Genomic DNA, 25666 nt, shown 5'->3' on the forward strand with positions numbered 1-25666 from the left:
CATCCATCCATCCATCCATCCATTCTGTAAGTGTTTATTGAGTATCCACTGCATAGCACACACCATTCTTGGCAGTTAAGAAAAGAAAAGGCCTCACTCTCATGGAACTTACATCAGAAAGGGCAATATTAATGATCAGCCCGGACCACATGCCTTTCCCTTAGGGAACATTGTAGGATGAGTGTTCCCTGTGGTCTGAATGTTTGTGTCTCCCTCTAAATTCATAAGCTGAAATCCTAACCCATAAGGCGATGTCATTGTAACATTGTAGGGTGTATTTTAGTTGGTGTGGATATGGAGGCAGAAAAGCAAGGATACTGGTGAACCTGGGGAATGCTAAAGAGGTTGGACTGTGCTGTACCCTTTAAAAAGCAACAAACAGGCCGGGCGTGGTGGCTCATGCCTGTAATCCCAGCATTTTGGGAGGCCAAGGTGGGTGGATCACGAGGTCAGGAGATCGAGACCATCCTGGCTAACATGGTGAAACCCCGTCTTTACTAAAAACACAAAAAATTAGCCAGGTGTGGTGGTGGGCGCCTGTGGTCCCAGCTACTCAGGAGGCTGAGGCAGGAGAATGGTGTGAACCCGGGAGGCGGAGCTTGCAGTGAGCCGAGATCGCACCACTGTACTCCATCCAGCCCGAGTGACAGAGCGAGACTCCGTCTCAAAAAAAAAAAAAAAAAAGCAATAAACAGAATCTCATGCTTCTATACAATAAAAATAACCATCTTTCCTACAGATGATGAAGAGTCTCTTAATATAATCTGACAGGCTTGTTTTGGAAAATATTTAGATACTTATACATCCAGATATATTCCAAACCATAGCCTTGTAAAACCTCTGAGCTAGCGCAATCCTTGATGGTAAGTCTACCTCCACCTAGACCAATGTTTCCAAACCATTCTGTGGCTGGGAAGACCGGAAGGACCCCCAGGCTGACCCTGTTGGGAAGACATGCAACAAGGCTTACTTCTTCAGTGGTGTCAGTGATTTTGAGCCAGTTCCGACCATCCACTCATCCGTCTGTATTTGTGTAGTGCTCACTACAGACAAGGCAATTTTGGGGAATGCAGTTGTAGGAAAGATAGACATGGCTCCTGACCTTATGAAATGTTCAGTCTTGTGAGGAAGACACAAATAATTACAGCCCATTGTAAGAAGCGGTAAGGTGCTTTTGTACCCTTTTGGCCCATTTTTCTTTTTTTTTTTTGAGACAGAGTCTTGCTGTGTCACCCAGGCTGGAGTGCAGTGGCATGATCTCGACTCACTGCAAGCTCTGCCTCCTGTGTTCACTCCATTCTCCTGCCTCAGCCTCCCAAGCAGCTGGGACTACAGGCGCCTGCCACCACGCCTGGCTAATTTTTTGTATTTTTAGTAGAGACGAGGTTTCACTGTGTTAGCCAAGATGGTCTCGATCTCCTGATCTTGTGATCTGCCCGCCTCGGCCTCCCAAAGTGCTGGGATTACAGGCGTGAGCCACCGTGCCCAGCCTGGTCCATTTTTCATCTTGACCATGGACCATGCTGGTCGATGCCTGGCTGGCGTGAGGGACACAGCAGTCAGGCTCTATCAGCCTTTGTGACCAGCACAACTTATTTCCAGTGCATTAAAGAAAATGATACTGCCTATGCCCAATTTAGATTGTGGGCCAGCTGTGTTAGTTAGCTTACCACAGCATTTTGTTTTTGCATATGTATTGATTTTGCACACATGCTCTCTAAGTGCCTCAGAACACTGCCTACAGCATCCTGGTGAGGTTGACAATCAGTTATCCTGTCCCCGTTCATCTGGCATGAGGACACACTGTCAGAGGAGGAACTACCAAGTAAGTAATTGCCTCCAGCACACAAAAACTGCAGACACATGGTTGACGTAAGAATCTAGTTTCAGCTGGTGGTTTTCAGGGCAAAGCAACTGCACTAACAGGAGATTTCCCTGACAGCTGATTTAAGGCTGTGGAAGACCCCAATTTATCAGCTCAAATTGAGAATGTCCTTTTTTCAGTCCTTTTTTAGCTAGAAACGAGACCCTCCCAGCCAACTGCGCAACCAAAACTTATATTCAGGATGTCCAGGTCCTGAAACTGACATGGGAGTCAATATCCTACAGCCAGTTGTGGTGGTGTCAGTGTCTGGGGGAAATCTTCAGAGCTGACTCGTGATGCAGCAGGGCTTACAGCAAAGGCATCCCTTTCACCTTGCTCTTTAGGATTCATATTCTAAGAAGCTGATAAGAAAGAATGTCTAAAAAGAGACACTTAGGATATAGTTTTCATATTAATGTTTTATTATAACAATAATGGGAGCAAACACCTACCAGGTGTTTACTCTGAGTCAAGAACTGTTCTGATCATCTTATTTGAACTTTGCAACAATTCCGTGAGGCTAGCCACACTTACCATCCTGTTTCACAGCTGGGGAAACTGTGGCACAGGAAAGTTAAGGAACTTGACCATGGCCACAGAGCTCTGAGTGGCAGAAAGAAGATTTGAAACCAGACAGTTGGCTTCGCATCCTGTACCCTTGACCATTTCTCCCTTCTGCCGTTCTTGGGAGAAGTCTGAAATACCAGAGTACTATATTACTAAATAAATGTTTGCTAAAGCATTTATTGGGTCCCATATTCTCAATTTACACGATTCTTTTCTCCAGTCACATTTCATTTTAGACTTTATGAGCCCTGTTGAAATCATCAGCTTAAAAGTGCCCTTGAGCCATTCTCTACTCGAGATTGAGTTAAACAGAGTATTTGTAGATAATCTAGAATCATAGACAATACCTGTCTTAGTTTCTTTGGGTTGTTATAACAAAAATACCATAGTCTAAATTTATAAACAACAGAAGTTTATTTTGTACAGTTCTAGAGGCCGAGAAGTTAAAGATCAAGAGACCATCAGGTTCAGTGTTGGGTAAGGACCCACTCTGGTTCATAGATGGTGCCTTCTTGCTGTATCTTCACATGGCAGAAGGGGCAAACAAGCTCCCTGGGCTCCTTTTTTAAGGGCACTAATCCCATTCACCAGGGCTCCACCCTCATAACCTAATCACCTTCTAAATGCCCCATCTCCAAATACCATCATCTTGTGGGTTAGGATTTCAACTTACGAATTTAAAGAGGGACATAAACATTCAGACCACAGCAACATCTAATTTTGACCCACCTAACTTTGAAAGAACAAGGATTGATTAATCCAATGTCAGCATACAGTTATACCATTAGACATGAGCTCCTCTTAGCAAACTTGATAAAAGTGTGAGAAAAAAATTACCTAGAAGACTAATAAATGCAGAATAATCACATATAATTTCTGTTTAAAGATTTATACCTTGCCAATTTTCCCAAAATGATTTAACACACCTCATTAAATATTTGTAAAATAAATTAAATCTTAAAATATATATTGGGAACCAGTTAGGAGGAGAGAGAAAAAGACACCAGTTCCTAGACCAGCTTGGTTATTGTACTTGGACATTTCTTAGGCTCTGAATTTTATGGACGCTGAGGCAAATGGATCGCAAAGGAGTAAAAGATAGGGGAAGGGAACAAAAGCATTCACTGTGCTCTCACTGTGTGCAGATCATTCTGTTGGCCACTTTCCCGTACCTTATGCCCTTTATTCTCACAACAGACCCTTGAGGTAGTTACCATTATTTTCATCCACATCAAAGTAAGTGGCAGAGGCAGGATTTGAACCAAGCCTGTTTGACTCCAAAGCCTGTATGTATTTTTTACTAGATTTAGGTTCTATTATTCTTACCCAATAAAGTGACATATGATTTGTCTGGAAATACCTAACAATTTAATATTTTGTTTTTTCTTTCATAGTTTAATTTCTCAAAAGAATAGCCGAAACCCCCTTATTTTTACTTCTTCCACCCCCATTTACTTCTCAACCCACTGAAATGTACTCCGTGTTTCCTCTGATTCTGTTAAGGTCAATGATGAACTCATTAATTCTAATCCAATGGACACTTTGCACTCTCGGTCCTTTTTTGGTCTCTCAGGAGCATTTAACATTATTAGCCACTTGTTCCATCTTCCTCTTTACCTCTCTGGCTGCTCCTTTGTAATCTTCTCTTTTTTTATATTGAGAAGTATTGAAATACTCATGAAGTACTGAGGATTTTCATGGATCTGTCAGAGGTTACGTTCTGCTCACCTTCTACTCTGCACCTCCCTGGGTCATCTCATCCACTCTCATAACTCCAGCTGCCCCTTCATGCAGAAGACTCTCAAATCTGAAAACCGGAATCAAATATTTTGTATATCCAAATACTCTAAATGAAGATCTAAGCCAAGATTGTCTATCTTGAAAATAAGTTATTTCTGTCTATGGAGGCAAAGGCTGATGGAGGAAGTGAAGAATCTTATCTATTTCTAAGCCATTTCTTGGTAGTCAGTCATGTATTAGGAGTCAGTTCTGTGTGTTTTTAAATACAGCATTGAACGACTCAATGTTTGCTGTTATTAGTGATTTGTTGGACAGGCTAGAGAGAAAGCACAGTTATTTAAAGATAAAGTGTTAGTAGCTCTTCTCAACTGAATAGCATACATACAGATAAGATGTCTCTGAGATTTTAATAGAAATCAATGTGAAATAAGATTCAATTTATAAAATCTCAAATTACAGGCAACTTGTCAAAGCATAGCTGTTGTGTAAACGTGGGAATTCACACAAGGAAAAGACGATTGATTGGTTGATTGATTATATAACATGAGTTACATTCTATCCAGTTGCACCTGAATATATTCACAGACACAGCTGGATGGCTTCTGATTTACAGAACAAGTATTTTCTTCTTTTCACACGATCTGTTCCTAGAAGCGCCATCAAAACATAAATATTATTTTCTCATAATAATATAAGGCATAGTGATTTTATTCTTAGCCAAGGATTCAGTGTTGTAGAATTAGTTATAATTAACAAGGTGTTAGTGAAGTTGAGATAGTATTTTAAACCTATCTGGGTACTTAAAATAATGTATTTTTGCTCCAGATTCTGCCAAAAAATGCAAATTATTTAACCTAGGATTCTAATAACTAACAGTATCCATAGCATTAAAAATTACCTTTACATATTGTAAATGTCACCTGCCTACAAATAACACATCCATTAAAGTAAACATTAGTTAAATATGCAGCTTAACAGGGCCTGGTTTCTTTACAATTAACTAGAAAATTTGAACTAAATCTTCCTGAAGATTTCTTCTGTATTAAAAACAAAAGCTGCCTCCTTTCCTTGTTTCACAGCTTTTGGACCTGCCTGTGATGAGTGTCCTTTATTGCCCAGTGTAATTTTGCCATGGTTTTTAGCAATCTGCAAACACTCCAGCCCAGGTAACCTGACGGTAGCATAGACAGGAAAGGAGGGGATGTGAATTTCTACCTCTCTGCCTCTAGTGGGGCTGCTAAGGTACCAGCCATCTAAACATCTTCCCAGGTCTTGGTGCAGTCCAACTTGTCAGCAGAGTCAAGGGCAGAAATTCTGCCCCACTTCTGTGTCTGGTACATATTTGTACAATGCAGAGGTCCCATGCAAATTGTTTTCCTTTGAAATAACCTTAATGATTTATTCAGGTTTCAACTACAGTAAATAATTTGTTAAATAAAAATATTGGAATGAAAGGGGGGAAAAGAAATTACTTCCTCTAGCAAATGAGACTCTTATATTCAGATTTAATTAACCAAGATGCCCCCAAACCACAGAGCATGTCACCCAGCATTGACAATTAATTAGCTTTGCTCTGAAGGAGCTACAGGTACCCAGCAAAGAGTTACGGATTAAAGGCTTTACTCGCTCTGCGAAGGCTGCCCATTTCTAGCTATCACACCTTGATAGTGGTTTGCTGCTTCAGGCAACAAATTATATCTGAAGTGTGTAATTTCATGTCCGTTTTTAATTTCACACAATTGAAATACAGGAAAAGTGAGAATAAAGCTCTATTTCTTTTCAAAATAAAGACATTAAAAGTGAACAACACTACTTCTTTTTGGTTTCTCATGCTGTTCAAGGTGATTTTCTATCAAACGGTGAAGGAAGACTCTAAGGGAATTAGTGGTCACTCTTGGCTTTTAAGTGGGCTCTCTGTTAATGGTAGACCATTCAGCTTCTTCCTTGTAGCATTACATTAGCATTTGTATAAATGAGTTAACTAGAAACTTGGAGCTGGCATCTAAAAGGCAGTATGGTGTAATGAAAAGAACATTAGATTCCTTCGATTCTTGAAATAGATTATCTGGGATATGCTTATCCCTTGAAGGAATCTTAATTTTGGTTGGATAGTCCTTACACTAGAAAAGATATGCATACATATTTGATAGACAATTGCTTCTCAGCTGAAAAATCAGGCACTGACATTCCATGAGGAATGGACTTTAATTAGCCTGTGATTATCTTTCTCCGTCTATATTTATAGGCAACTAAAATAGCTGGGTCGTAGATACACGGTTTCATCAATTCCATTTAATAAGACCAGCCAGTTCACTGTTATTCATGTTCATGAAAGATAAGAATAATGTCAGTTAACTAAAATCATTTATACCTGGCTTTGGGATGGCTTTTGTTTTCTCTGAGACGGAGTCTTGCTGTGTCGCCCAGGCTGGAGTGCAGTGGCGCAATCTCGGCTCACTGCAAGCTCCACCTCCCGGGTTCACGCCATTCTCCTGCCTCAGCCTCTCCGAATAGCTGGGACTACAGGCGCCTGCAACCATGCGCGGCTAATTTTTTGTATTTTTAGTAGAGAGGGGATTTCACCGTGTTAGCCAGGATGGTCTCAATCTCCTGACCTCATGATCCGCCCACCTTGGCCTCCCAAAGTGCTGGGATTACAGGCGTGAGCCACCGCGCCCGGCCCGGGATGGCTTTTTAATGCATGTTTAAATGGATCTGGTGTCTTAGGTGTTTACAGTTCTTTTAATTTATGGATTAAGCCCAGTTTCCATAATTGCATACTAGGTGGGACTTAGGAAAAGGCAAGAAGCTATTAAGTTTCCCTGGTACTAAGCAGGCATGGGGCCGGGCAGATCAGGCCGGGAACATAAAGATCTGCAGTGAGGGAGCATCTGAGAAGCACGGATTAATGGTCAAAAGGTCAGCTGGCACAGGGAAAAGTACGTGTGCACCTAAGTGCAGATGAAAAAGAAAGTCAGATCCACCCACACCGGCGCTGAGGCTTGCAAGTGGATGTCTGGCAAGCAAGCAGAAGTCGAGATGCAGATCAGGAAGCTACAATAAGGAAGCTGGGGCATCTGGGAAGACCGAGACACAGGGCTCCGCACAGGCTACACAGCAGGAACAAGAGCGAGTAGAATTGGGGTATAGGTGTGGCCAGGTCATCAGTTACCCAGGTGCACGGCCGCTGTCAGAAGGTCAGGCAGCAGGCAAAACTCTGTTCACAGGTAGGAGAGTGTGAGGGATCCTGCCTGCTGTGCTTTCTCAGGTAGGGACTTTTTACCTCGCATTGTCCAACGTACTTCTGCTTTCCTCCTCCCTGATGAAGTTCCTGTGACTGGCAAGTTGGAGCCCAGCCCTCCAGGACTGCAGGGAGCAAAGGAAGGGTAGCTTTGTAGGTGTGGGTGGAGATAAATATTGATGCATGGGCAATAAAGCAGCTCTAAGCTATGGAATCACATGTCAACACATATGTCACATGGCATCAAAGGCAGTTTATACATTGGTAATATGTTCCTTTGAACTTTTCTATTCCACAGGAATTGGGAATGAGTTTTGGGTAATTTCATCTTCCAATGTCCTTAAAAATGTGGAGCATGCTCTCTCTTAAAAATTTGAATGATTGCTGTGGCTTAAAGCAAGTTGCCACCTTCCCGAGGTCATCCAACTCTCAGAAATAGAACTTCTCTGTTTTAATGAGTGTTTTTCTCTAGATCTTGACCTAGAACTTGTTGTCTAGGCAGTATTGGGGTCTGACTTACTAGGTTTGCTGGACAGACAGAAATAGAAAAGTGCAATGAGACAGTCGATATGTTCTTAGGTGCCCATAGAGTGTGGCACCAACTTGTCAAGTTCTGGACAAAATTAGATTCATTCGTGCAGAAGTCCTCAACTTTCTCTTGGGTCCTGAAGCCCAGCTCTTGAGATGGCGTCTTAGTCATTAGTAAGGCAGCTCCGTCAGAGTCCCTGTCATACAAAATATTAAAGGAAGCTGCGAAGATCGGTTGCAGTGTCTGCTATCCTGCTGTCGTCTGGCCAGAGGTGAGCCGAGACTGGGGGGCAGCGGGGTACTGAGCAGCTGCTGTATAATGAGCCGAGAGGGGTTAACCCCTGGCAAGGCAAGTAGAAGAGTCATTCTTAACATGCTTTGAATCCCAGTATTCATTGCAGCAGCTTCACCAAGCCCCAAGAAACCACAGCATCAGATGGTTTCTCAGTAAATACACTTATCAGAGACAGAGGCAGAGAGTGCTCCCTTTGAACTTCTGAGACAAAAGCCCCCAGCAAGGCGTGGATTCTGCCACCGACAGAGTATTTATTTGGTCTTTCAAAATCTGATCTCTGCAGCCAGGAAATAACAAACTCATGCTTTGTACTTCTGTTTAGCCTTCCATGCCAATGACTATTTTTTAAATTAAATATTTTCTGCTTTATTTTTGTGTACGAAAGTGTCTATTTTCACACAGGGAGCTTGGCTCAGCAAACATTCATAATTACTTGGCTTTAAACAAAGGAGAAGGTTTTACATTGAATAGCTTTTTTTAAAACATTGGTTTATACTATCAAAAGGAAACACTGAGGAAACCCCTCAGGGCATTTGGACTGGGCACAGATTTCTTGAGGAACACCCCACGAGCACAGGCACCCGAAGCAAAAACGGACAAATGGGATCACATCAGGTTAAAAAGCTGCTGCACAGCAAAGGAAACAATCAACAAGGTGAAGAGACAACCCGCAGAATGGGAGAAAATATTTGCAAACTATCTATCTGACAAGGGATTAATAACCAGAATATATAAGGAGCTCAAACAACTCTATAGAAAAAAAATCTAATAATCCGATTTAAAAATGGGTGAAAGATCTGAATAGACATTTCTCAAAAGAAGACATACAAGTGGCAAACAGGTGCATGAAAAGGCGTTCAACATCATTCATTGATCATCATAGAAATGCAAATCAAAACTACAACGAGATTATCATCTCACCCCAGTTCAAATGGCTTTTATCCAAAAAGCAGGCAATAAGAAATGCTGGTGAGGATGTGGAGAAAAGGGAACTTTGTACACTGTGGGTGGGAATGTAAATTAGTACAACCACTGTAGAGAACCGTTTGGAGCTTCCTCAGAAAACTAACAATTGAACTACCATGCAATCTAGCAATGGTAGTACTGGGTATATATCCAAAGGACAGGAGGTCACTATATTGAAGAGATAGCCAAGCTCCCATGTTTATTGCAGCACTATTCACAATAGTCAAGAGCTGGAGGCAATCTAAGCATCCATCAATAGACAAATGAATAAAGAAAAGGTGGTACATATACAGAATGGAGTACTATTCAGCCATAAAGAAGAAAGAGATCCTGCCATTTGCAACAACATGGCTGGAACTGGAGGTCATTATGTGAAGTGAAATTCGCGAGGCCCGGAAAAACAAACGTCACGTGTTTTTATGCGTGCTGCCCAGACGACACAATTCAGGAAAAGCTTTCAGCCCCTACCAGAGAATAAAGCTCATTAGCTGTAGTGGGTTTACCTGCTGTGGGTCTTCGGGCTTCTCCCAGTTCTTCATCTCTGCTGTGGAGCCAATATAAAGTTATCAGTAACATTTGGTGGTGTAGATGCTTCTCATCTGTGCAGTTTAGGAGTAGACTCTAATACAGAGCAGCTGCGGGGTGAACCAAAGATGGCTTTAGTGATATTTATAGCGTATTGATTGCATAGTTCTTTGTCTGTGATTATCATTCAATAAATACTGATGGACTGAGTTTCTCGGAACCCTGAGATTCGTTTTAAGCAGCTTCCAGCATTCTTTCTGTGTATGTGGGGGGAGGTTCAGGAGGCAGTAGAAGGTGGCCATAATAATGTTGTCTTGTGGTGGTAGTAGTTGTTATAATTTCCCTTTTATATCCTAATTCTGGCCGCGACCTAACTCACTGTACTGAGACATTTTCCCCCTATAATATGGAGGTATGTTGCTAAGCAACCAGATCAGTAATTGGTAAGTGCTTATGTATAATATAATTTGATTTGAGTTACATACAAAAATATGTAAATGGTTTTTTCTCTTCATTATTAGATAAATGATTATCATTTGGTTTTATTTTGCCCAAATAAAATAAAGTAACTGCTTTCATTTACCAAAATTAACATGATGTAATAGAAAGGCCTTGGATTTAGAGGGTGGAAAACACGAATGCAAGTCCCAGGTCTGAGAGTCAGCAGTCCTGTGGCCATGGCTAAAGTCAGGGAACTTGCCAAGCCTTCTTCTTTTTTTTTTTCAACCTGTAATGTGTGGTCGAAATACCTTCTCTGCTTGCCTCCCAGGGCCAGGTTAAGGATGGATGTGATGATGTATAGAAAATGTTTTAAGAAAAAAAAAATCCAGGGTCTAAGCATTGTCTAGAATTCCAGGCTACTTAATCTTGGAACTCTGAGTCTGTTAGTATAATTCCAAAGGCTGGATTGACTAAGAAGTACTGTCCTCCAGCAGGGCACAGAGCCATAGGGCAGGTCTGCACCTATAGAAGAAAGTAAACACATGGCATGGACCCTGAATAAGTGAACAGTGCAGTGATGGTGGCGAGACAGAAGCAAAAGGCCACATGGTCAAGCACCGTCTCATTAAGCATTAAAACATAAGATAGATCATCTCAAGACCAACTGCTGGCCAGGTGCAGTGGCTCACACCTGTAATTCCTGCACTTTGGGAGGCTGAGATGAGAGGATCACTTGAGGCGAGGAGTTCAAGACCATCCTGGGCAACAAAGTGAGACCCTGTCCTTAAGAAAAAAAAAAAACAAACAAAGCAAACAACAAAAAGACAACTGCTCTAAGACTTCGAGAGGAAGGACAATGATCCACGAGGGCAGAAGTCACTGATGAGGGCAACTTGTACAAGTCCTTGAAGCATGGGAAAATTTTTTTTTCTTTTTTCTTTTTTTTTTTTTGAGACAGAGTCTTGCTCTGTCGCCCAGGCTGGAGTGCAGTGGCACAATCTCGGCTCACTGCAAGCTCCGCCTCCTGGGTTCACACCATTCTCCTGCCTCAGCCTCCCAAGTAGCTGGGACTGCAGGTGCCCACCACCACGCCCAGCTAATTTTTTGTATTTTTAGTAGAGATGGGGTTTCATCATGTTAACCAGGATGCTCTCTCTCTCCTGACCTCGTGATCTGCCCGCCTCGGCCTCCCAAAGTGCTGGGATTACAGGCGTGAGGGGAAAATTTTTAAGGGTAAATTCACAGCGATGATTTCCACTGGTTAACACTGTGCATTAACATGCAAATGTGAATCCATTTCCAAATGATAACAGTGCCTGGCTGTAGTATTTTAACATCATATTGTTTGAGGCTAATGGCCACCATGTTTGCCTCCTAGCAGTAAACATTTTATTTGAAGTCATGTCATGAATTACCTTCCTGCACTAATGAAATAGATAATTTACATAAAAATCAGAAAAAAAAACCCCAAACCCATATGCTTTTCAATCTCTAGAGCTATGGAAATGACCTCCCTGACAGCCAATTAGAAAATACAAAGGTGAAGGCAGATGCTCTTATTCCCGATACGGAGAAGTTCCAGAATGACTAGCATGCTTCTTGGCTATGCCCAAATACTTTTAAGTGGGTGTTATTTCACAATAAAGCATTAATGGTGTTTGTTACATGTGGATGAAGATCTTCACTGTGTCTGGAAGTTCTGCCTCAGAACGTAGGATCTTGTTACCTATCCCTGCTGTTTATCATCGGTTTTATTATCTTCTCCCCCTATGTCATTGACTGGATGGTTTTTCTAGGGGCTGCTGTGATCTTTCATGTCATTGCTCATTATCAGACAGCCGTAATCCTCAGAACATGGAAATAGTTCTATAATGGCACATGGACCATGGCAGACCATGGCAGCCCATGGCAGCACTGGCCATTTTCACATGAAATGGCAGCCTGGATTGTCCTTTACATGCTGACAGAGGAGACTGGCCATCTGCCACCCCCGTCCTGGGTCGGGACCCTTTCTGTTCAGCAGGTGCAGCAGCTCTGAGCGTCTCACAGTTTTTCAGTTGATATCTCACTCGTCAATTACCTGGGTTGGATTTGTAGAGATCGAATGACCTCTTAATTTTTATAAACATTTTACTCACCTATTTGAGTATCGCACACTTGAGCACCCCTCAGACAAGATGAAATATTCTTAGGATAGGGTTAGGAACACACGGTATTCCTGAAACTTTTAAAGATATAGAGGTCCTTAAAAATTACTGTATTGCCTGATTTTCCTATCTGTGCCCTAAGGAAGGTTCTATTCTTCATGAAGCTAATAATTTTTAAAAGATTGCTAAGTCAATATTTTAGTAATCTTTAGACACTAAGGATAGGAGATTTCAGTTTAATTCTCATGAGATGCACTTAGAATGAGGGGTTTTCCATTTGAACACCCTGCAGTTCTCACAATCCAGGGTAATAGTCTGACAAATAGTCTATTACACAATTACAAAAAAAAAAAAAAAGTCAAAATCAAGTTCCCCACTAATCTATATAATTGAGACCTAAGACTTTCCCTGCACTTAAACCCGTTGAATCCACCAGATGAGTACGGACCTCATTTTTTTAGGTTTGGGTAGATCTGGCCAATGAGAGCAAGTAACCATCCTACGTGAAGGTCATTTCAGTTCTAAACTGATCCTTGAATTCGGATATTGTCACATTGATGCATTAGGAGTATTGTCTTTTGTGTGAGATGAGTGAGGCTATGGAGAGGAAGGACTGGCACGCAGAGGGAAGACTGAGCTCACTGGGACGTTCTAGCCAAGGACAGGCTACTGCTCTTCTCCTCGCTGCCTGATGATGCTCAGTGTGGCGCCACTTTTTTTTTTTTTTTTTCCTGAGACAGAGTCTCGCTCTGTCCCCCAGGCTGGCGTGCAGTGGCGTGATCTTGGCTCACTGCAACCTCTGCCTCCCAGGTTCACGGAATTCTCCTGCCTCAACCTCCTGAGTAGCTAGGATTATAGGTGTGCACCACCATGCCCGGCTAATTTTTGTATTTTCAGTAGAGGTGGGGTTTCACCATGTTAGCCAGGCTGGTCTTGAACTCCTGACCTCGTGATCTGCCTGCCTTGGCCTCCCAGAGTGCTGGGATTACAGGTGTGAGCCACTGCGCCTGGCCTGCTTTTTTTTTTATAGGTGTTCAGGAAATATTAATTTCATCCTGCTAGAGAGACTTTTTCCTTGAAATAAGGCACAGATAATTATATGAAGCTAATAGGTGTTTAAAGATGTATGCTGGGATAAATAGCTTTAGGAAATATATTGTACTATCTTGGTAAGAACAAGACAAGTAAATATTGCTTATGGTAGTTTTTAAGTTAATTTTTCTGCTACTGGAAATCTTATAAAACAACCCATTCGTTTTTTCCTATGAAAGAAAGAACTTATCAGGCATTAATTACATAACATACTTCCAGTCAAAATGTCTTTACCTTTTCTTTCTTTTTTTTTTTTTTTTGAGATGGAGTGTTGCTCTGTTGCCCAGGCTGGAGTGCAGCGGCACGATCTCGGCTCACTGCAACCTCTACCTCCCAGGTTCAAGCGATTCTCCCACCTCAGCCACCTGAGTAGCTGGCATTACAGGCATGTGCCGCCATGCTCGGCTAGTTTTTGGATTTTAGTTGAGATGGGGTCTCACCATGTTGGCCAGGCTGGTCTCGAACTCCTGACCTTAAGTGATCCGCCCACCTCGGCCTCCCAAAGTGCTGGGATTACAGGCGTGAGCCGCTGCGCCCAGCTGTCTTTACCTTTTCAATTCTTTCATGACTGCCTCTCCTTTATGTCCCTGAATAATACAATTATACATGAATGATTTCTCAACCTTAACCTTCTCTTCTCTGTGTCATTGAAGTGCTGTGTGAAAAGAACTGAAGCTGCTGACCTCTAAGAAATTGGAATATATAAAGTAAAGATCAAACAGCTGGTTATCACGATGTCAAAGATAAAATGCTATTATAGAATCTATGGCTATAAAAATGTGATTATATTAATTTTTAGTATTCTGAAAATTTCCTGATATATTTATTTTATACACACATTTTAAGAAAATAATTTTATATGCATTCTCAAGATGACTTCCTCTATCGCTGTTTTTCTGCACTGAAGCCAACAGAGGCTTTCCTAAATGGAGTAGGGTCCAGGAGTCATTGCAGAATCTCTATACTGGAAATGGTGGTGGTTCCCCACTGCACGCATCCCTCTCCCTCGTATTCCTGGTAAGTGGTTTTCTACCCACCATTTGGATATTTTCAGTGACAAAAAACACTCACTATTTTATGAAGCCAACACATCACTAGTGGGTTACTCCAATTTTGGGAAAAATGTCTCTTATACTTATCAAGCTAAAGATGCTTTTGCATTTCATCTACTGCTTTGGTACCTGTATTACATAGGTTTAACCCCTATTCAGATATAATACAGTACAATACAGGACACATAGACCTAGATTCAGCCTCGGCTCTGCTACTTATTATTTATTATATTCGTTCAAAGGATCATTGATTAGTGTACTAAATGTTTTACATGTACTGTCATTAAATTCTCATAAAAAGTCTAAAACAGTAGCTATTATTTTTGCTTCATCTTACTTATGTGGAAACTGAGGCTTGATAATAATATTTATAATAGTCATGATGATGATAATAGCATTGTCATGTGCCAACTATGTGCCAGGCACTATGCTTAGGCCTTTATAAACATTATCGGAATTTAGGTAACTTGCCTAAGATTATCTACCTAGCATCTAGGCAGCTGGATGTTCAAACTAGGTCAGAAAGGCCTCAGGATTTAACTGCCTTGAGCTTCATTTGTTTGTCTGTTAAATGGGGGTAATATTGTTCTCCTCACCAGGGCTTCTGAGATTCAAAAAAATGGCTTATGAAAGTATCCGGCATCCTTGCTTGAAAGATACTTCCACATGTCATTTGTTCATTTCTTTAAAGAGAGCTTTCTTCAAAGACTCTTTCCTTCCTCTTTCTCCAGGTTTCTTTTCTCCAGGCCAAATATCCCCAGCTCCTGTAGTCTTCGTTCATTCATTCAAAACATACCGTGAGCTCTCTTCCCTGCTAAAATTTACATTCTAGAGGGGAAACAGATCGTAAGCAATAAACATGGTAACTAAGTAAAGCATCTGCTATGTTACAAGATAACAGGTGTCATGGTTGTGAACAACCAAGATAATGGAAATTAGGAGTCTGGGAGTGAGTGGTGTTTTATTTACTGTGGCTGTGTGACAAATTACCCCCAAAACTTAGTGGCTAAAAGCAACAATGATCATTTATCATCTCTCGAGGTTTCTGGAGGCCTAAAATTCAGATAAGACTTAGTGGGTGTGATTTGTCTCTGTTCCATGATGTCTGGGACCTCAGGCAGAAGACTTGAAGGATGGCATCTGGAATCCTCTAAAGGCTCATTCCTTCATATGTCTGGCAGTTGATACTGGCTGTCTTCTGTGGTCCTCAGTTCTTTTCCACATGACCTTCTCCATGTGACCTGGGCTTCCTCACAGCATGAGAGCTGCATTCCCAGGGTGAGTGTCTCAAGAAAGGGAGCTAGGGAGAGGCCATTACTGCCTTTTGTATCTGAAGCTCAGACGCTCTACAGCATCACTTCCATTACATTATGTTGGCCAGGGCAATTTCAGAGTTTTGCTTGGGTTCAAGAAGGAACATAGACCCCCACCTCTCAAGGGGAGAGTATCAATGTCAGGTTGTAAGAAGTGCATGTGGGAGACACATGGATGCAGCCATCTTTGGAAAGTACTGTCTGCCATGATGGGCAAGGTAGATTCATAGATAAGGTAACATTTGAGCAAAGATTTAAAGGAGATGAGGGAGTGAGCCCTTATGCCCGTCTCCATCTGGGCAGAGCATTCCAGGCTGATGCAAGAGCCTGTGCAAAGGCCCTGAGATGGGGATTGGACCAAGAGTATTTGGAGGCTAGGATGACTGGAGCAGAATCATCAAAGAAGAGAGTAGTAGGAAAGGTGGTCTGAGGGATATGGGGGGAAGGGGCAGACCACGCAGGCTTTATAGGCCACTGCAAGTACTTTGGCTTTTACTCTGAGTGATATGGAGAGCCAAAGGGAGGGCCTTGAGCAGACTTAAATTTTAAAAGAGTTACTCTGGCTTCTGGGTGAATAGGCAGGTGGTGAGTGAGTACAGAAGATGGGAGACAAGTTAGGAGACTGTGGCAGCCATCCAGCAAGAGAAGTCTGTGGCTCTGACCAAGATGGTAGTAAAGGTGGTGAGAGGTCATGGGATCACAGATCTACTTTGAAGTTTTAGCCAACAAAACTTCCTGATGGATTAGATGTGTGAGAAGAAGACAGGTCCGCACGGAAGAAGTCATTGGAAGGATGGAATTGCCATTTTCTGATACAGGAAAGGCTGAATGTGTAACAGCTTTGCAGAAAAAAAATCAGGACTTCAGTTTTAGAGATGTCAAGCTTGAGATGTTTATTAGCTATCCAAGTGGAATTGTTGAAGAGGTAATTAGATACATAAATAAGGATTTCCAGAGAGGGATCTAAGCTGGAAATAAAAAATTGATTAATCTTAGGCATTAAGGATGTTATTTAAATCGTAATCCTGGAAGATAACACCGAAGCGTTGAGTGAAGCAGTAAAGAGGACAAGGACTGACCCCTGAGGCCTCCATCGTGAAGAAGCTGGGCAGAAGAGAGGGAACCAGCAAAGGAAACTGGAAAGGAATGGCCAGGGTGTCCTAGAAACCGAGTAGAAAGTGTGTCAAGGAAGAAGGACCTACTCAGTGCTCTGATAGGTCAAGATGGGGCTGAGAACCATTAACTTGAGCAATCATGGTGGTCATTGGGAACCCAGACGAGCAGTTTCAGATGAGTCGTGGGACGCATGCCTGAATGAAATGAGCTTATAGATAATGGAAGGAGAGGGACTGGAGAAGGCCAGCACAGACAACACTTTCCCTGAGTTTTGCTGCCAAGATGGGCGAGGAAGTAGAACAGTAGCTGGCTGCGGAAGAAGAATCAGGAGAAGGATTTGTGTTTTATGTTTTAAGATGAGAGAAAGAACAACGTGTCTATGTGCTGTTGGGAATGATCTAGTAGCGTGAAAGTTTGTAGGAGGGAGAGGGAGGAGGGAAACCTTGGAGGGATATCCTGGGGTGTGCTTTACTTTCAAGGATCTTTGCTTTTCTCCTTGGAAAACATCAGGGGATGTGTGGGGTGGGCATGGGTGGCAGAGATAAGAAAAAGGAAACAACCATGAGGCTACTGCCCGTTCTAAGCTGCCTTTCAGTGTCACTCCTTCCCCTGTCTGTCTCTCCATGTGGACTGGGAACCCCAGCTGGTAGGGGAGTGGGAACCATGGCCATCACCTGGTCCTTTGTACACTGTGAAAAGGAACCCTGAATGTAGATGAACAAACACCACCTTTTAGTTCCTAGCAGCTCACTATCTTCCTTCTTCTTCTAGTCCTCTGAGACACAGGCAGGCCGGCTTGCAAGCAGGGAGGGATCACTGAGCAGAGGTGCGTGCAGGTGTCAGAAGGCCACGTGATGCTTTGTGCCAATGACTGACCTGGGATGAGTCGCTGTTCATTTAGGGAGAGAATCTCAAAGGGAATGACTAGTCATTGAATAATTCCATTTCACCCTTGATTTTAGAAGGAAAGTGCCAGGAAGGGTAGAAATGAAATCATGAAAAAAAAGTATTCCTAGTTTTTTCTTTTCACTGATTGAAAAGAAAGTGTCCCGTGCCTTCCCTTTCTAATCATCCCACAATAGGGTGACTTAGGGTATCTTCCCATCAAAATCGGTAATTCCTCACTTATCTCATTCCCTGTATTTCACTCTTGTAAAATAGATTTTCAGTTTTACAGATGAGAAAAATTAAGCTTTGAAACGGTAACACCATTTGCTGTATTTGTGCAGTGGCAACTTTTTAGCTCGGAATTTGTCAAAAGGATGACATTTATGATACAGAATTAAAACCAACTATCCCAGACCATTAAAAGAGACTGGGGTCGGGGAGGGAGAGGTGGTGCAAACGGTGTTGCTTTTGTCTTTCCAACCTGCCTCTCTCGTGATGTGTTCTGCAACTGGTAAGAACATTGGATGAATTATAACGTTTTAATCAGTAGAATAAAGTCAGCGTGGTCCTTTCATTTTAAGCAGCAGCTCGAACATTTCAAACATTTGATGAGGAAATTAGAATTCTTAGAATAAGAGTTTAGTGTGTAAACATCAAGAATTAATCCAGAAGTGAGTATATTAGAGTCTGTGAAATGCCTTTGCCTCACACTGCCCCTTCCCCTGTTTTCTTCTTCTTTTCTGTAATAAGATTATCATGGTTTTGTTTTTTTTTTTTTCTTTTGAGATGGAGTCTCGCTCTGTCGCCCAGCCTGGAGTGCAGTGGCGCTATGTGGGCTCACTGCAACCTCCGCCTCCTGGGTTCAAGTGATTCTCCTGCCTCAGCCTCCCGAGTAGCTGGGATTACAGGCATGTGCCACCACACCCGGTTAATTTTTGTATTTTTAGTAGAGACGGGGTTTCTCCATGTTGGCCAGGCTGGTCTCGAACTCCTGACCTCAGGTGAGCTGCCTGCCTCGGCCTCCCAAAGTGCTGGGATTACAGGTGTGAGCCACCATGCCTGGCCAAGGTTATCATGTTTTAAGTGTTACAGGATTCTTGAGTGATGGACAATGTCATTGGAGCAGCCTATGTTATTAATGATGCCAACAGCCTCTCCTCCCACCTTTCCCTGCCTTCACACTCTATGCGCCCTTTAATGCTTTGACCCCTTAATCCTTGCACTTGACCATGAATTGCATTTTGTATTTAAAGACCTCCCTGCACAATATCCTCTTCTCTACGTGAGCAGACCATAGCCTCAGCGCCCTGCACCCTGGCAGGAGTTCACCTTCTCATTTGGTGTTATATTTCTAAAACCAGTTTGATTTTTCCCGTTGCACTGGGGCTTGTGTTTTTCTTCCAGTGCCCTGTACATAGCATGCCTTGACTGGTCTCCACATGGTTCTTCATCAGACTGGTTTGGATTTTACAAGGTGTTAGAGTTTTTAAATTGGCTCATGAGGTCTCTCGCACTTGAGTTTATGCCAGAGAAGTTGTGGAGTGATTAACTTAATGGGTGCCCTTATCCCCAAAGATGCCCGGCTTTGTTCCTGCTTAAGCTGAATGTTGGTGGATAACAAATAATTCTTTGTAAATCGTGATTGCAGAATCCTGCTATTTTATGGCTTTGTTTTTCCTTTTGCTGTATAAATGATTGGGTAGCTCGTTAAGTTCACTCTGTTATAGTAAGGGATGGCTACAGAGGACACTGAGCAGGAGGAGAGAAGGAATGATTAGGCCTCAGGAAGAATGAGGGGTTTTTTAAGAGAAAGAAAACATGTACCCTAAAACCTAAAGCATAATAATAAAATTAAAGAAAGATAGCCCCCCTCCAAAAAAAGAGAAAGAAAACGAAGTAAGCCTAGCATATCTGATTGTACAATCATTTTCCCCTTATTGTTCCTGTTTTATGTTTTCCCCTCCAGAGCTGCCCAGAAGTTAAATCTGTCTTCTAAAAAGAAGAAACATCGGCCTTCCACTTCTCCTGCTGCCGAGCCACCGCTCTTTGCCACCAGCTTCAGTGGGATTCTGCAGACCTCCCCTCCCCCAGCCCCACCCTGTCTGCTGAGGGCTGTCAACAAGGTGAAGGACACCCCGGGGCTGGGCAAGGTAGGACCATCCACCATCCCTGCCATTTGCCTGATGTGTGAGGTTCTGGATCAAGTTTCAGGAAGAAGAAAATGAGGGCTCCAATGTATTAAAATAAGACGGTGCCAGGGAGAAAAGGAGGCAACATGAAATTCATTTGCAAGTCCTGAAAATGGTCATGGGTTGCATACACTAAGTAGTAAACTAGGACCTTCAAATTGTAAGAGATCTGATTTGCTTTTGGTGGGAAAAATCAGCTTTGCATTGTTTGACAGAATCGTGGCCATTTAAAGAAAAGACACAAAGGCAGAAAATACCAAGGCAGGGGTAGGAGACCGAGGGAAGCCACAGTACAAGGTACAGAAATGAGACGTAATGAGGCCTCATAATTTCCCTGTGACACTTTCGGGTTTTTCCCTCCTCTTCAGAGAAATCCTGATTTGTGCTTTGAACCAGACCGCCGAGGGGATTTGTGAGGAGCGTTTGCAGTTATGCCTTTCTAGCCAACAAGTGCGATTTCGAATTGTTACAAATGCTTGGGAAGAGATGTAGGATCGTGCTTACAAGCTGTTGCTCAGCTACACTTGGGCTAACTTTGTTTTTGAATGTCATTTCTAAGTTCTTTCTCCCTTCTGAGAAAAGCATTTGGGTGAAGTAACTCACGGTTTACTCATCATTGGTGAATAAGCCAGGGCTTATACAAACACGTAGTGAAAGAAAGAGGTGGCAGTTTTATTTTTTGTTTTTATCAAAAGTAGGAGTGGTGCACACGACCTCACTGGTCCTTTGCAGGCTTAACCTGACTCCAGCCCTGGGCTTCGTTTGGCTGGAGTTGCTAGTCTTGCCGAAGCTCTGGAGCAACTACTAAACTGTGCGGACTGAGATTTTACTTGCTCAGATCGCAGACTGCCAGTCCCCTGGGTACCCACACATGGTCATGCCTGGGTTTCTGGGCCTCAGAAGGCCTCTGTCTCTCTGGAGTCTTCCCTTACACCCTCTACCCTCTCTTCTTTTCTCCTTTCCCAGTTTCTCCCGTGTCCTTCCCACCTTGTTGGGAAGGTATTAACTTCATGTGGCACTTTTCCCAAGAAGAGTTTAAATTTCAAGATTACATGGAATAGGTCAGGCACTGTGGCTCACACCTGTAATTCCAGAGCTTTGGGAGGCCGCAGCAAGAGGAGCACTTGAGGCCAAGAGTTCGAGACCAGCCTGGGTAACATAGCAAGACCCTGTCTCTACAAAAAATTTAAAAGTCAGCTGGGCACAGTGGCAGATGCCTGTAGTCCCAGCTACTCAGGAGGCTAACAAGGGAGGGTCACTTGAGCCCAGGCGTTTGAGGCTGCAGTGAGCAATGGTCGTGCCACTGCACTCCAGCCTGGGCCACAGGGTGTCTCTGTTTTTAAAAAACTTCCATTGAACAGAGCAATGCTTCCTCTGATGGGAAGCACCCAGTCCTGGAGCTTTCCTTGGTGGTGGGCCGGGCAGACAGTTTTCAGCTGAGGGCTTTCCCAGGCCCAGCAGTACAGTAAGACCCAAGGAGGCAGGGCGGCGGCCTGGGCTATCTGCACGGCCTGCCCCAGCATCACGGGACATGGAAGCAAGTGGGAAAAACAGTGTGGACCAGGACTCCTGTCCAGGACAGGACTCAGTGGGTGGGAGCCCCCGAAGAGGGGTCATGGTACCCCACAGGGGCACACGGGTGTGATCGTGGATGGTTGATTCGCTGCCTTCTAAGGAGAGTGGGTCCAAGTAACTGCAGGGATCTTCTATTCTTTTTTACATTTTTTTTATTTTTAATTGTGGTGAGATACAGATAACATAAAATGTACCATCTGAACTGCTTTTAAGTGTACATGGGCTCTTGTTTTGCAAAGAGGGATTTGGAACTTCAGTGGCGGAGCTGAACTGCCCTGGACACAGTGAAATCAAGCTGTCAGTGCAGTGACCTTCCCCTTCTGTGCTCTAAGCCACACCCCACTTCTCTTCTGAATAAGTGTGAGCAGATGTTTAAGTGGTATCTCCTTGAAAAGGTGCCAGATGATTAGCCAACCTGGGGTGCTCATGTACCCCCATACAGCCCTGTCCAGGGCCCCTCAAAATGAAGCACATCAGAAACCGTCCTCCTGCATCTACAGTACTGGCCTCGTCTGTGGTTCCTAAAAGGGTTGATGTGGATGCATCTTCAGGTGGCTCTGACCTCTCCCCCTCTATCCCTAATGACCTCCCTGGAATTCTGAGACAAGGACATCAGGGTGCCAAGGCCAGGGACCAAAACAGCAGAAAGAGTGTCCCAGCCAGCGGGATGACCCAGCACTGACACAAAAATAGTTTGGAGGGCAAAGGACACTGGTCCAATCTTGATTTGATGATGTACCATATGTAGTGACCACAGGTACGGGGCCTTCCCATGAGGAGTTATGCTTGTTAGTAAACTAAAGTTTGCATTTCACATTTTTTTTTAAATTAAAGATATCTCTCTCACTCATTTGCAATCCAAAATGCAATCAAAGCCCTGAGTTCACCCATGAGACCGTGTCTTGGAGTGGGGCATTGGCCTGGGGTCACAGAACATAACAGAAGGTGTGGCTTCCATATGACCAGTGGCCACGTGGCAGCCGAGTCCACCCTCCTGTTCTGTTCAGGTTTCTGGGGTGTGGGTGACAGTGCGGGGGAGGAAGTGACAGTTGGAGAGAATGTGTACCATGACCGGAACAAGAAGTTGGCTGGGCACGGTTGCTCATGCCTGTAATCCAAGCACTTTGGGAGGCCGAGGCGGGCGGATCACGAGGTCAGGGGTTCGAGACCAGCCTGACTAACATGGTGAAACCCCGTCTCTACTAAAAATACAAAAATTAGCCAAGCGTGGCGGCGCACACCTGTAATCCCAGCTACTCAGGAGGCTGAGGCAGGAGAATCGCTTGAACCTGGGAGGCAGAGGTTGCAGTGAGCAGAGATTGCGCCACTGTACTCCAGCCTTGGCGACAGAGTGAGACTCCATCTCAATAAAAAAGAAAAAGAAAAGTGAGAAGTTAGCAAGACCCTGCCTCTTCCTGCACAGAGCATCTGGTTCTCCCATTTCAGCACGCTCTTACTCTGCCCTGCCATATGGTGCCAAACTGCCAGACCTCAGCGAAGGCCCATCTTCCCAGACTCCTGCTTTCTCCACCTCCACTGATATCTCACCATCATTAGGAACAGCAGTTCTTTATACCCATGTGGAAAAATTTCCATCAATTTATCTCTGTTGCATAATTTATATTTTAATATCACCAAGAAATACAGTGGAGTTTAATATAGAACATAAATAATTGGCGCTATATATAAATCGGCGGGTTTGAGGTAGACAAGTTTGATTGAATTCCCAAAAGCAAGTTGATTGATTATTTAAACCTGACCTGGAGCCTCCTAGAGTGGAGGAGGGGAGCAGGAATCTCCAACGCTTGAGATGGCCCTGAAGGTGACAGTGTTGTCACCCAGCCCGACCACTGCCCCTCAGGCCTCAGCCACCCACCACCTCCCTCTGGAAACCTGGAAGGTCTTCCTCCATAGGAACGGATTTCATAGGTTTATTTAGAGCAACTTCTTTTTTTTTTTTTTTTGAGGCGGAGTCTTGCTGTGTCGCCCAGGCTGGAGTGCAGTGGCGCAGTCTCGGCTCACTGCAAGCTCCGCCTCCCGGGTTCACGCCATTCTCCTGCCTCAGCCTCTCCGAGTAGCTGGGACTACAGGTGCCCGCCACCACGCCCGGCTAATTTTTTTTTGTATTTTTAGTAGAGACGGGGTTTCACCGTGGTCTCGATCTCCTGACCTCGTGATCTGCCCGCCTCGGCCTCCCAAAGTGCTGGGATTGCAAGCGTGAGCCACCGCGCCCGGCCCTAGAGCAACTTCTTATTTAGTAGATAAGAAAACTGAGGCCCAGTGAAGGTAACAGGTTTTCCAGTGACTCCAGAAGCAGGTCAAGAAGTCAGGACCTTTCGGCCATTTTATTTCCTGCTGTATCACTGGCTGTCACTAGATAAACATGACACTTGACAATTTGGGGTGGAGGCAAGAGTGTCATGGAACCGCAGTGGTAGCAAAATAACATTGGGAACCAGTTGCCTTTGTCCAGTGGGGAAAGACATACTTTTCAGGGTCAGGATTGGGAGAGGAAGGGGAATAACAGCCAAGAATAGATACACAGAATGAGGGAGAAGGGAGGCGTGCTATCCCATCCCTTCCCTCCTTCCCACTCCCTGCTGTTTCCAGCAATAACCCCACTTCCCAACCACCACCAGGGAGTCATTGCTGGGCACTGAGCACCTCTTGAGGCAAAAGCTTTTCTGGAGGCCATGTCGATGGAAGAAATGGAGGTAACTTCCATGTACTTGGATTTGAGGCATGCACACACACATGCACACACACACACACACACACACACACACACCCCCACACACACACACAAAACATCTCAGGATCCTCTGCCCCCAGAGCATTTCCTGATATGCAGCAATTTTTTTTTTCTTGAGACAGAGTCTCGCTCTGTCTTCCAGGCTGGAGTGCAGTGGTACAATCTTGGCTCACTTGAACCTCCACCTCCCGGGTTCAAGTGATTCTCCTGCCTCAGCCTCCCGAGTAGCTGGGATTTCAGGCACCCACCACCACACCCAGCTCATTTTTGTATTTTTAGTAGAGACGGGGTTTCTCCATCTTGGCCAGGCTGGTCTCAAACTCCTGACCTCCAGTGATCTGCCCACCTCAGCCTCCCAAAGTGCTAGGATTACAGGCGTGAGCCACCATGCCCGGCCCACAGCAAATATTTATTAAGCACCTACTATGTGTCAGGTACTGTGCTGAGCAGTAGGCTTAGGTCTGAAATAATGGACAAGGCAGAGCACCTGTCCTTATGGCATTTATAATTTAGTGCTTTATTCCAGTCAGTCTTAGAAAGCTCACCAATTTGGGCCAATATGAAGGACAGTGTGATTTAAGGAAAAGTGAGGATTGTAGGCTTAAAATGATTCGGTCTCACTTTCAAGTTACATAAAGAAATTATGCTACTAAGTAGTCTTATAGAGATATTCTTAATAAACAGATAAAGACGATTAGTGGATCAAAGCAGCTTAGTCCCCATTTATATTTCACTGACTTGGCTTATATGTAAATGATGCTTCTAATCTGTTTGAAAACGGTTCCTTCTCCTAAGTCAGTCAGCGTTCTTCATAAAATTTGTTTGCACAATTAATTGACATCTATGTCTAAGGTTCATTTGTTAGTATGTCAGAGCTTAATGTCAGAGCTTTTTGTCTTGGAATACAGGCTTCCAGAGCAAAGCATGTTATCTGTTTGACTTGCTAAGTATATGGCTCTGCAGCCACACCATGGTGCATCAGCATTTTTAAAAGTGAGAATGGTAATGGTGACAGTCATATTGGACTGATGACAATCAACCTGTAGGTTGGTTGGTTCTCCTCTTCCCCGAAGAATACCTGAAGGGAAATACATAAAGCACGAAGGGCAAGGGAGCCATCTTTCTCTTACAATCTCCAGGGATGCCTCAAAAGAACAACTGTGATCAGCACCTACCCCTTTTCTCCCCAAACATATTTGAGTAATATCAGAAAATTCTGATAGGTGAATCCTAGCATCAAGAGAACAGACTCTCTAGAATTTGGAAGGAACATAAAAAATTGAATGGAGCAACAGGAAGAGGAATTGTGGAAAATGAAGCTGGGAATAGGACGAGGAGGGCTTATCATACTCGATTCACTCAGCAAATCACTATA

General features: G+C 43.6%; 1 protein-coding gene across 2 annotated transcripts in view; it reads left to right on the forward strand.

Annotated features, from left to right (window-relative positions):
* KIF26B (kinesin family member 26B) overlaps positions 1 to 25666 on the forward strand; it is a 568473-nt gene that overhangs the window by 373794 nt on the left and 169013 nt on the right. For both annotated transcript variants that reach the window (XM_032136981.2, XM_058430513.1), the window contains one exon: positions 19742 to 19925. In XM_032136981.2, coding sequence (XP_031992872.1) covers positions 19742 to 19925 — 184 coding nt within the window. The remainder of the gene's footprint in view (positions 1 to 19741; positions 19926 to 25666) is intronic.

This window comes from Hylobates moloch, unplaced genomic scaffold (genome assembly GCF_009828535.3).
Source record: "Hylobates moloch isolate HMO894 unplaced genomic scaffold, HMol_V3 SCAFFOLD_18, whole genome shotgun sequence".
Taxonomy (NCBI): domain Eukaryota; kingdom Metazoa; phylum Chordata; class Mammalia; order Primates; family Hylobatidae; genus Hylobates; species Hylobates moloch.